The sequence below is a fragment of the Cnephaeus nilssonii genome, assembly GCF_951640355.1.
Source record: "Cnephaeus nilssonii genome assembly, chromosome: 4".
Taxonomy (NCBI): Eukaryota; Metazoa; Chordata; class Mammalia; order Chiroptera; family Vespertilionidae; genus Cnephaeus; species Cnephaeus nilssonii.
The window spans coordinates 88392276-88405162 of NC_137075.1; the positions used below are offsets into that span (position 1 = coordinate 88392276).

At 42.2% G+C, this 12887-nt stretch overlaps 1 protein-coding gene across 13 annotated transcripts in view; it reads left to right on the forward strand.

Moving 5' to 3' along the window:
* The window catches only part of TTLL5 (tubulin tyrosine ligase like 5), a 258885-nt gene that overhangs the window by 125717 nt on the left and 120281 nt on the right, over positions 1-12887 (forward strand). For all 13 annotated transcript variants that reach the window (XM_079769843.1, XM_079769844.1, XM_079769845.1 and 10 more), the window contains one exon: positions 10605-10759. In XM_079769843.1, the coding sequence (XP_079625969.1) occupies positions 10605-10759 (155 nt within the window). The remainder of the gene's footprint in view (positions 1-10604; positions 10760-12887) is intronic.

Here is a 12887-nt window from a genome sequence, read left to right on the forward strand (position 1 = left end):
AATTATGCAGGTTACTAGCAAGAGCAACACTTATCTCTCACTGTAGTCACTGATTTTATTTCCCCTAATTCCAAAGCAGTCCCTCCCTCTATGCAAAAAGAGTTCATTTGGAGCCTTTTATTTTCTTGCTAGCCTTCTAGTTGGACACAGGGTGAGTGAGTGTGTGTGTGTGTGTGTGTGTGTGTGTGTGTGTGTGTGTTTGGGAGTAGATGAAATCTACTGCCTTTAATATATAAATGCTTTGTCCCTCCTGGCTGAACTAAACTCTGGGGATACAGTCCCTGTCCTAAAGGAGCATGTAATTTGTGGGGCGAGATAGACAGATAAACCTGCAATTATCATACAATACAAAACATGGCATGAAGCTCTTCCAACTCTGCCACTGTGCTCTTGAAGCATTTTAATGGCAAGGATCCTTTACAGCTGAGGGAGCTCTCTTATGAAAAACAAAGTTAACATTGGGAAGTAAAGAGCAGGGTGGCAGCAAGAAGGTTTCAGGATCCTACTGTCCTGAAGTAGGTGAAAGGACTTTCCTAAGGCCAATGATTAAAACACCAAATAAGTTTCTGCTTTTTCAGTTTCCAGGTTGAGGGTAATTCTTGCCTCTCCTGGAATAGCTGTAGATATGTTTTCCGCAAGTAGCAATGATAAACCTTGCTTCTGTGTCAAGAAAGGTAAAGTCATGTGAAAATCTGCAGGCCCAGTTAGAGGAGGGTTTTTGTCACTACATTTATAAACAAACCACTTTTAAAGAAATGTGGGATTCTGTGGTTTGCTATGAGTGGAGTCTTGTCATTCAGGGACTGATAGCACCTGGGTGCATAGGGGCAGATGCTGGCTAACAGTTGAGCTGGTGAGGACTCAAGGGCTCACACTGGATACCAGCATCCCACTTTTTTCATTAGCCTGTGTTGTTCTTTTTTTCAAGTATCTACTAAAGCCTTACCATCCTTAAATGTCAGTATGTTTGGTTTTGAGGTTTAATGGGGGAGCTGGACATTACTGCACACACGGTCATTAAACACGGATCCAGAGAACTGTGGCTGGAATCCAGGATTCCATAGTCACCATCTTGAGGTTGAGAAGATGCCCAGAGGGGATCCTTCAAGTGGAAGCCTTCTTTAATTACTGTCAGATTTTTGGTTCTAAACTCCTGGGTGGAATCCCGAGCTTTTGGTGACTTGGGCATATGATGCAATGTCTTCTTTTGCCCACCAGGCCTCAGACCTAGACTGAACGACTGGAGCCATCTAGTCGTCCTCCTGGGGTGCCTTCCCCCCAGACCCTCCCCTAATCTTGATCCTCAAAACCATTTTACTGTTGAAGACAAGTACGGAAAGACACAGCGGAGGACAGGCGCATTTTCTCAGAGGGCCCTGGGACAAAGCTGCCTTCAGATTCCCACTCTGACCTTCTCTCTCCTTAAGGGGCAGGCAGCACCTTCCTTCTTCACCCGCTGCGTGGGAAAATGTAATCCCAAAGAGGGCCGATCCGAAAAGAAAAGGTGAACAGTGAACACGTGAACTCGAGTGAATTTATCATATTACAAACGTTCTCCAGCTCCAAGGCCCAGCACTCTGCCTTAGCCCAGGAGGGAAACGAGGGGAGACCAGCAGTAATATGTCCTGCGTCCCAGCCTTATTACCTCTCGCCAGACTTGTGATTCTCAACTGATCTGAACTTCCCTTATTAGCCCCTTTCAACCCACCGCACAAAAACAGCCCAGATCTACCTGCCTGCCCACAATTCTGATATAGCACTACTCTCAGAACCCGTGAGCAAGCTTACTGTTGTCTAATAGCTGAAGAACAGGATCTTTAGCGTGGTATGCAAAGACCTCCCTAAGCTGTTTGTCTGTCTCATCCTCTCTTCTGCTCTAGGCTTTTGCCAAATTACTAGTAGACTGCTTTTTGTTTCTCAGACAGTCTTCCTGCTTATTTGTCTTTGCGTTACTTATGAATTTTCTTGCCAGCTAGAAACTACTGTCCCCACTCCCTCCCCCAACATCTCCTACCTATCCTTCCAGGCCCAGCTCAGGTGCCTTCTTTGAATTTCCTTAGCACTTTCGTTATGGTGCTTGTGTTCTGGAGGCCTTATATGTTGCTGTTTGGCTGGGGGGAACACAAATTCCTTTGTGGCTTTAGAGCAGGGGCCACAGTTTAATCTGTATATACCCCTAAGGTTTACCCAAGGCCTTGCCCCTAATAGGCAATGCAGTGAATATTTATCGAATTATCTGAGGTTTGGACTGTTTTGATCACTTAGGACCCCAGCATTTTAGAGCATGCCCACTAGAGCAGCAGTGATCTAGGTTAGGCCTGGCCCTGGTCCTCTTTAGATACCAAGAGGTTATGCATCTGGGTGGGTGGTGGCATACTGTGGGAAGCCATCAGGGCAGTACCATCATATTGTAATTATAGCGCTGGCAGCAGCACTACTTTTAGCAAACAGCAGTAACAGGCAATAACACTCCGGCGGGCCAGCCGCCGGAAATTGGCTCCCTCTCTGTTTCTCCTACCCTCTTTTCAATCCATCACCTGTATTTATTCCCGCTGTAATTTAAACACCTGTCTAGATGGAATGCGTGCAATGTGTCCCTGCCCCTCACATCCAGCTATTTGCTCACCTGCCTTATTCGGAAGGCTGGCTCTAAAATAAACAGTGTTTTGGTATTAAAAGAAAAAAATGCACCGAGGTCACTGTGGAAATGGACATGGAGAGAGGAGCCGGAGTGGAACCTGTGGGTGAGCCGCTCCAGGGCAGTGGGAGCAGCGGAGGAGGACAGCAAGGGGTGAAACATCTGCCTGAGCGTTGGGTCGAGGCGGGATCCGTGACTGGACTTTCCCACAGGCCGTCATTCACTCAGCTAACCAGCTACAGAAAGGCAGGGGTGGAAGAATATTTAACAAGCTGAGTGTTTTTAGGCTTAAATGTTTTGGTTTATTTTTAATGACCGCTGTTTCTCATATCAGTATAACAAGTAACCTTGGATTATTTATATATTTATATATATATATATTTATTTATTTTTAATCCTCACCCAAAGATATGTTTCATTGATTTTTTAAAGAGAGAGAGAAAAAAAATCGATGTGAGAGAGAAACATCAATCAGTTGCCTCCCATATGCTCCCTGACCTGGGATCAAACCTGCAACCTAGGTATGTGCCCTGACCAGGAATTGAACCTGCAACTTTTTGGTGTATAGGACGACGCTCCAACCAGCTGAGCCCACTGGCCAGGCAGACTTGGAATATTTTGAAGCTTGTTCTAAATTATCTTATCCACTTTTGTATCTTTGGCATATTAAACAGTTACTCATATTAAGCAACGTTGAGAAATAGTAAAACCTTAACATCCCTCATAGAATTATTTTCTCTACTCCTTCCCCTTGATTGTTTTCTGTCTTGCTCCTCACCCCATCAGGGCATTCCCTTCGGCTTTTGGAAGATCCCCTGAGCTTTATGGAGGAGAACTATTAAGTGGTTCCTCTTTCCTGTTTTCTCCTTTCTTTTCTAGCACCCCCCCTCCCCCAATAAGTGCTTCTCAAACGTTAAGATGCATGTGAATTATGCGTGGATCTTGTCAAATGCAGTTTTTGATTCACTGGGGCAGAGGCTGGATTGAGTCTGCCTTTTTAGCGAGCTCCCAGGTAGTGCAGATGTTGCTGGTCCACAGGTGAAATTTTAAGTTCTAGGCTCAGTGGTCCCAGGCCGTGGGAGTAACAGTGGTTAAAACCTAATGAACAAAATAAACTGATGAACAAAATAGATCCAGAGACATAGAAGCATGGACTAGACAGATGAGTCTCAGAGGAAGGGGTGGTGGCGGTGAGGTGGAAAGAGATGAATCAAAGAACTTATATGCATGTATGCATAATGCATGGACACAAATAATAGTGCAGGGAAGGGCTGGGTGGGGGATGGGAACAGGGTGAAGAAAAAAACTACAAGATTCAGCAGATATCGCAGGGGGCCAACCAGGAGTTGAAACAAGTGTCTGACATGTAATAATTTTTTATTCTTGAGCAAGTTATTTTGCCTCTCAATCTCAATTTTCCCATCTGTAAGTGAGGGAAATAATTATACCTATCAGAGTTGTCTTGGAGATAAAATGAGTATATATAGCTTAGCTTAGAACAATGCCTGGCAAAAACAAAGTGTCCATTAAATTTATTACTGTTACTGTAGTGAACCCGAAAGGTTTCATATTTGCATGAATATTGATTATGGTAGAACATTTTAGAGATCCAAACACAGATTTCAAGGTTCTTATATGTGTGTATTGCCTTTTGCACATAAAGCTGTTTATATCTATTATCAATAAGGCATTTTTTAAAAAATGTATTTTATTAATTTTTTACAGAGAGAAAGGGAGAGGGATAGAGAGTTAGAAACATCGATCAGCTGTCTCTTGCACACTCCCTACTGAGTATGTGCCCGCAACCAAGGTACATGCCCTTGACCAGAATCGAACCCGGGACCCTTGAGTCCACAGGCCAACACTCTATCCACTGAGCCAAACCGGCTAGGGCAATAAGGCATTTTTTTTTAGTCATAGTTTCAGTAATTAAAATGGGTTTTAGTTAATGATCTCATCTGTTTCCCAGACCCTTTTGTGACCAAAAGCATGAATCCATGAGTTGGCCAGCCTACATTTAGGAGCATAGTCTCTGGTTATTAGCCCAGAGAAGCCAACTGGCCCAGTGGCTATGACCTCCACCCTTAGAGACTAATACTCCTAACAGAAATGCTGAGCCACCTCTTTTGTGACTGATGCCGTATCTTTATGTGCTGTAAGCCTGATTTTGTTTAATATTCTTTAGTAGTGAAATGTTGGCCATCATTGCAAACCAGGTATATATAAGTGCCATTTTTTCACTTTCTCTTCATCTGAAAACAGCTGGTTTTGTTATGTTACCTCGGGAAATATAGATGGACAGAGAAGCAGATGTCGCCTGGTAACAGCCATATTCATCCTCCCTTTGCCCTGCTAGGGAAGAAGACTTCAGGTGTGAACCCTAATTGGCTTATTCATTTTATTAAGGCTTGGTCAGTGCTGGGAGATTTGCCCTGCCCTTCGGTCTTCCCTTGTCAACACAAGGTGCTCGTGGGGCCAAAATCGATGCTTGGGTCCATTTCAGTTCAGTGAGTCATGCTGCTGCTCCTACAAAGCTGAATGGAAGGGCCAAAGGCTTTCTTAACTTATTCAATCTAGAGATAATTGTTTTGGACCAAACCTCAGCAGGACATAAATCTGTATACATAAGATTCAGCCAGATCTAGTTGAGGTTCTAGAGCTGTGTTGTCTCTTAAGGTAGCCAATAGTTGTATGTGGTTTTTCTAAATTTAAGGTGTATAAAGTCACCCTGGCCAGGTGGTTCAGTTGGTTGGAGCATCATCCCGCACACCAAAAAGCTTGCAGGTTCGATTCCCCATCAGGGCACATACCTAGTTGCAAGTTTGATCCCTGGTACAGGAGGCAACCAATGAATGTTTCTCCCTCACATTGATGTTTCTCTCTCTCTCTCTTCCTCTCTCACTGAAATCAATAAAAACTTACCCTAGGGTGAGGATTAAAAATTTTTTAAGTTATATAAAGTTTAAAATCTTGTTCTTCAATCACACCAGCCACATTTCAAATACACAATAGCTACATGTGGCTAGTAGCTACTGTATTGAACAGTGCAGATTATAGAACATTTCCATCATCACAATACATTCTGGTGGATAGCACTGTTCTAGGGATTAAAAACAGGTTTTTATCTCCCTTGTCACTTCTGATCGATTGATGATGGCTTGTCTGAAGGACTGGGTCAAGAAGATTCTAAGAGATCCCCAAATTATTTGATTCTTTATTAGCAATGTATGTCCTAGGACAGTGGCTCACGAGCCACATGCGGCTCTTTGGCCCCTTGAGTGTACCTCAATCAGATTGAGGACGTTTTTAGCAAAGGCCAGCTTAGGAGTACCCTAATTAATAACAATGTACCTACCTATATAGTTTAAGTTTAAAAAATGTGGCTCTCAAAAGAAATTTCAATCGTTGTACTGTTGATATTTGGCTCTGTTGACTAATGAGTTTGCCAACCACTGTCCTAGGAAAACAGAGCTGGATGAAGTTGAGGTAATCCTATATAATAAAGATGTAATATGCAAATGGTTGTTACACTGTGAATCATAACGACCGGCCACATAATAACCGGATCACAGATCAGCAGGAGGGTGGGGCAGCGAGCTACAAGCGGGCGGTAGAGAGCTACAGGAGGGGGCAGGGCAGCAAGCTATGGGGAGGGGGCAGGGGGCGGAGGAGCTACAGGAGGGTGGGGCAGTGGGCGGAGAGCTACTAGAGGGAGGCAGCGAGCTACTGGCGAGCTACTGGTGCATGGATTCGTGCGCAGGGCTACTAGTTATGACATAAGTGCTGAGTGTCTCCTAGACAAAACCACAGAAGGAAGAATAGAATATTTAGAGGGGCAGGTTGTTATTACTTAATAGAGACAGGTTATTTTTTTTAGTGGGAATCCTTTGGAAAGAAAGATGAAAAGTTTTGAAAGTTTTCTTATCCTTATATAATCTCTCATTTAAGTAGTGGTTACTTTTGCTGTTTCTCAAAATAAATGAACAATGATGCTTCGCTTTTGTGTAGAAGGCAATCACAGTGGCTCCAAATTCTTGATTTATCCATGAAATAAGGAATAGATGTTACGTGGAAAAACCCACCAAGAGTCCAAAATTAGTTTCGTGTTCATGCCACCTTCACTACACCTGCTAAGAAACAACACTGATTGATATTGTTTTTGTTTTTTGTTTTTTGCTTTACTTATTTAATATCCTCTGGTGAAGGGTAACACGTGGGAGATAAAATTTACAGGGAAGAAAGAAAAGCTGGTATAATAGTTTGGTGTAATCATTCCCTATATAACCTCTGTTTTCAGAATTTGAGGTCTGTATCTGGGATATTTTTAAAAATCTACAATAGTTAAGGGTAACTAGTTACAAAACTAGAAAATGATTGTACCAGTTCTACAACTGTTAGGTGACCTTGAACGGGTTACTTACATGCCTTCTCTGAGCCTTAGTTTCTCCATCTTTGAGAGGGAGTCTAGCACTGTCTCCCTCCTTGAGCAGTGGGTGAGGGGTGAGATATAAAACCTCACTCATGAGTGCCTGACACTGCTGCTGTAAGAACTCAAACATTAAACCTTATTATTTGGCAAAAGTATACCAAGTGCCCTTGGAGGAGAACATTCCCTGCTAATCTTAGTAGGTATATGACTTTATCTAATTGTTTGCCCTCTCTCCATTTTAGTTTCCTCCTTTTATAATATTGAAGGAGAGCCTACTTCAAAGGGCTCCCTCGGGGTTAAACGGGATAATGCACGTCAAGGTAATGCAAGGACACCTAGGACATGGCACACCGTGAGCGTCCGGGAACTGCTAGCTATTATGATGAAATGATGTCTAAATTAGGGGCAGCTTTTCCAAAAGAGAGAAGATTTACCAAATCTGAAGTCTCTTCTCATTCGCATTCACTCATCTCCAAACTATACAGTTTATACTAAACATGGTAAAGTGTGTACATTTTGTTTATTTTATTGCTATTTCACTATAAATTATGAATAAGCCTCTTTTATTAGTTTTTTGGCACAACTGATTGAGATAGTAGTTGGAGAAGCTGTCAGTTATCATAAAGACCTTTCTCACTTTGTAGAACTTGTACAAGCCGCAAGCTCATGTCTAATTAGGCAGGCCTGGTGCTTCAGGGCAGGAAGGAGGGGGCTCAGTGCTGGCCGGGAGTGAGTGCAATCCTGCAGGGAGTCTGTTTGAACGTCGGAGAACCTGGCCTGTGTTGTCTCTGCGGTACAGGAGAAGGCCAGCCCTTCAACAGTACCAGGTGCCAGAGGTGGCTGCCATAACCTGCCACTGTATTTTCCCTGTCCTCGGTTAGTGGGTATCTTTCTTCTCCTCCCTGGTAGAAGCAGAAGGGGGTCAGAATTGACAAGCCAAGGTCGGCTCCTGTATCCACAGTGGAGGGTGCAGCCTGAGTGTCCTGTACCCCAGTCTATAGACCCCTGAAATCACTACTGACCTATGGAAAACAGTTTTTCCCCAATAAAAATGTTTGGGTCCTTTGGTGTGAAGACACAGGCCTAGGAAATTTTTACTTAAAGAATCTGTAACTAGGAATGAAGCAGTATATGTTGCTAAAAATAACTTCTTCTTTCAGAATTTTATGATTTTTTTAAAACCCAGTGTACTTTTATTTGTAAACTAGAGGCCCAGTGCATGAATATGTGCATGGGTGGGGTCCCTCGGCCTGGCCGGTGATCAGGCTGATCAGGGCCTATGGGGGCCGGCCAGCTGGGGAGAGACTGCGGGAGGGCTCCAAGGTGTGTCCAGTCCCAATCGGCCGGACCCCAGCAGCAAGCTAACCTACCAGTCAGAGCGTCTTCCCCCTGTGGTCAGTGTGCGTCATAGTGACTGGTTGAGTTCGGTCGACCTATCTGCGCTTTTATTATATAAGATGTCACAATTATTGGCTTCTTAGGACATCTTATAGAAAAACACTTTTTTAAATATACTTCTCCTTATGTCACTATTCCCTAGTGTGTCCTGCATTCAGCTGTGTCCCCTCTCTTTTCAGCATCCCCTGTGGATCTTATTCTGAAATGCTTCTCAAACTATCCTCTGTATTTCTAATAATGACTTAAAAGTTTTCTTTGGGGTACTAACAGTAATAACATGGCCAGTATAGGAAACTTGGAAAATATAGGTAAGTGTAAGGAAGAAAATAAGTCACTATTCAGAAATAGATGCTATTTATGAATTGGATTTTTATTTCTGGTCCTTTATGAGTGTGTATTTGTGCATGTGTATGTTTAAGGATCTGCTCTCTATACAGTTTCATATTGTAAAAAAAAATCAGCATGTTCCTATATTTTTTAATATTTTTCAAAAAAATTCTAATAGATACAGAATATTTCCTTATTTTGGTAGGGCAAAATATATGTAAAATACTGTTAGCCATTTAGATCTTCTCCTTTTACAATATTAAAATCAATGCTTGTTTTCAAAATCTGTTCACAGTACAGTACAGTATAAGAATACAGGCATTGGAGTTCCAAAGATCATGGTCACATCCCAGTTCTGCCATTTTTCTCTAGGCCTCAGTTTCCTTCTTTGTAAAATGGAGATGATAGTAGTACTTACAACAGAATTATGGCAATTGAAATGAGATGCATATAATGTACTCATTTATACAGAGCTGGCACATTAAACAGTAACTGCTCTTATAACATTCACTGTCATTGATCATATGCGGTTGTTTTGAGCATAGTTCCCAGAAGTTAGATTGTAGCATCAAAGTGTACAAACATTGTAATAATACTTTTAATAATATGTTGCCATATTTATTTCTAGAAAGATATACCAGTTTATAGTCACATAAATAGTATAGGTACCTATATAATATCACTCCTTGCCATTATTAGATTCTGTGTTTTTTATTATTACTATAACACACAAAAGAGGTAATATAATTTGCAGCTTTTGATTTCCAGGGGAAATTACTAGTTTTAAATGTTTAATTAGTTAAGTTTCCTTCTTCATAAATTGTTTACTGAAGTCAGTGTCCATTTTGCTAGTGACTGTGCACCTTTTTTTCTTTCTAAAGCAATGAATCCTTTGTATTTTATAATAAGTATTATTTATAACTAAACTTTATTGAGCATTTAGAACTTACAAATGAGGAAACAAGACCCAGAAAGGCTAGGTAGTTTGCCTAGTTTCTCAGAATCTTGCCTGTCACAGAGTAAATACTTAATAAATTCTTGCTGTTTTTATTATTCACCTTTGTATTTTACAGCAACTAGGACAGTATAGTGCTTTGCACATGATAGCAGCAAAATAAATACTTGTTAATTTCTTTTTTTTTTTTAAACTACAACCCTGAGCTTATATAATCAGGATTTTGGGGGTTCTTTTTTTCTCTTTTAAATCCTCACCCAAGCAGTGAGGATATTTTTTCTATTGATTTTTTTCTTCATTTTACTTTATTTAATTGATTGGGGTGACATTTGTCAACATGAACCTACAGGTTTCAGTGTGGGTTTCTATGTTACAAGATCTGTATATTACAACATGTGCCCACCATCCAGAGTCATACATTGATTTTTTCAATTTTTTTTTTTTTTAGAGAGAGTGGAAAGGAGGAGGGAAGGGAGAGAGAAACATAGATGTGACAGAGACACATCGATTGGTTGCCTCCTACACTCGCCCCAACAGGGGGTGGGGGATTGGACCTGCAAACCAGGTACGTGCCCTTGACCAGGAATGGAACCCATGACCCTCTGGTGCACAGGCCAACGCTCTAATCACTGAGTAACGCCGGCCAGGGCAGTGCTTACATTGACACTAGCCCCCCTCACTTCTGCTCTGGGGTGTGTGCAGAAGCCAGCTTTGATGGGACCTTCGTCACAGCAGCTTCGGCTTCCGCTTCATTGAGTCAGCATCTCCTGCCTTTGACTTGATTCTTCCCATGTGTTTTTAATGATACTTTTCTAAAACTCTGTAAAATCAGATTATTTCCCTCACTTTATTTCTAGGTATCCAACCTGAATTTGACAAGCGGCATCATAAACAGAAGCAGTGCTTCAACTCCCCCCACCCTTCGGCCTGTCATCAGTCCTAGCGGCCCGACATGGTCAATTCAGTCAGACCCCCAAGCTCCTGAGAGCCACCCCACCCCTCCTGGAAGCAGGTACGTGAGAACCACAGAGCTAACCTTTGGGTCGCACGGGGATGGCCTGGGTCATGAGCAAGCCAGTTTCACCTTGAGCTCCCTGCATAGACACTGGTAAGAGGGCCTTTCCCCACCTGTCCAAGTCCTACAGCACTTGAATATAGGGCCTCATTTCACTTGTTGGACAGTTTGTGAGCAAAGCAAATGAAAAGGAAATACCTGATACAGTTCCATAAATTCACTTCTGGGTGAAAGAGCAAGAATTTATATTGTGTTTAATCCCTGCCTATTGTGAACATTTTCATGTATTGACTTTTTTAAAAACTATTGTTGAAAGTATCACAAATGTCACCTTTTTTTTTTTTTACCTCCATTGACCCCTTCCACCTTGCCCCACCCACTCCCCAGGCCTTCCCTGCACTATTATTTGCCCATGGACTATGCATATATAAGTTCTCTGTTTAATCTCTTCCTGTTACCCCGCCCCCCCTTCTGAAATAAGTCAGTCTGTTGCATGTTTCAGTGTCTCTGAACCTGTTTTGTTCATCAATTTATTTTCTTCATTAGATTCCACATATAACTCAAATCATGTGGTACTTTTGACATTTTCTCTTCATCTCCTTATTCTTTTTTATACCTTGTAATCCATTGTATTTCAGTGGCTTTGGACTCTTTTCTTTTGAAGGACATTCTTTTCATCTAGGTTCTATAATTAAACTCAAAACAGCCTTCCTGGTCAGTGTTCATTTGGGAAGTAGGAAGGAGATTTCCTTTATATAGTTGAGAGAAGTGGCAGAGGATAAAATCCAGATAGGTTCTGGCCATAAAGCAACTTTTGAATTAAAAAAGAAATCACTGCCTTGAATTCTAGCCTCAGTCCATACTTTAAGTCCCCCAGTACATCTTGCTTTAGTGGCTATTAAATAAGGGTCTGATTTCATCTGTTCATGAGTTATGACTTCAGAGAAGAAGGGAGAGTTAGAAACATCAATGATGAGAGAAAATCATTAATTGGCCGCCTCCTACATGCCCCCTACTGTAGCCCGCAACCCAGGCACGTGCCCTCACTGGGAATCGAACTGTGACCTCCTGGTTCATAGGTCAGTGCTCAACCATTGAGCCAGCCAGGCCAGCCAGCCTTCTCTTTAATGCTGCCTTGCCCCAAAGTTGGGAGGGGAGACCAAAAACTTGGGCCTGGCAGAAATACCTAATTGTTGGTATTAGAACTATTTCTTAAGGAACTAATTTGGGAAACAGGTTCTGCCCAGGAAACAACATAAATATAAACACATTACATCATGCTCTGGTCCAGTGTATTTTATACTAGTAATCACAATGGTCAAGAGTGAAAAGAATCATCTCAATTGAGAATTACAGAGTTGAAGACTGAACAGCCAAGACTTTTCAAGCTGGGCATCCTCCCACACAGTTCTCTTCCCAGGAGGAGTCTGTCATTTGGTGATTTACAGCCTATGGTAAAAAATTCTGAAAACGTAGGTCGTAAAAAAGAAATTCTGTTTATACCATAGAGCTTTATTTTCCATATAAAATATTTCCAAATATTCCATTTTCATTTTACAATCAGAGCCTTATTTCAATGGAAAACATTTCCACTGCAATCTCAGATATATTATCTATAGGATAAGGCTGCAGCCGTTTTCCATAAACAATGTCAGAACTACACATTTTGGAGAAGTAGAGTTTGAGTATTAGTTACAGATGGAATGAGGGAATTTTTAAAATAAGGAGAGCCTTCTCTTGGTGTAGCACCTGTTAATACAGAGACAGAACGACGAAGGGATCTGTCAGAGTCGGAGGCAGGATTTAGAGGCCACACTGTGCGTGCCCTTTGGCCAGCCTGACTGCTCCTGAGCTGTGGCAGAATGTCACGTTGTATGATCAACTCAGAGCCACTGGCGCCAGAAAGCAACCCCCACAAAGTCCCCTTCCTTGTTGGGTTAGTTGTACCTACAACAGTCCTCTCTTCACCTGTTCTTCAAGCTTAAGGGCCAGTTTTCAGCTCCCACTCCCGTCCAGGTTAGCCCTGGGAGATCTTCCTCTGCTCCCAGGTAACCTCTGGTTGCCAGGACAGCCCGAGGCTAGGTTGGGAGTTCTGGCTCCAGGTGGAATTCCCAGAGGTACCCAC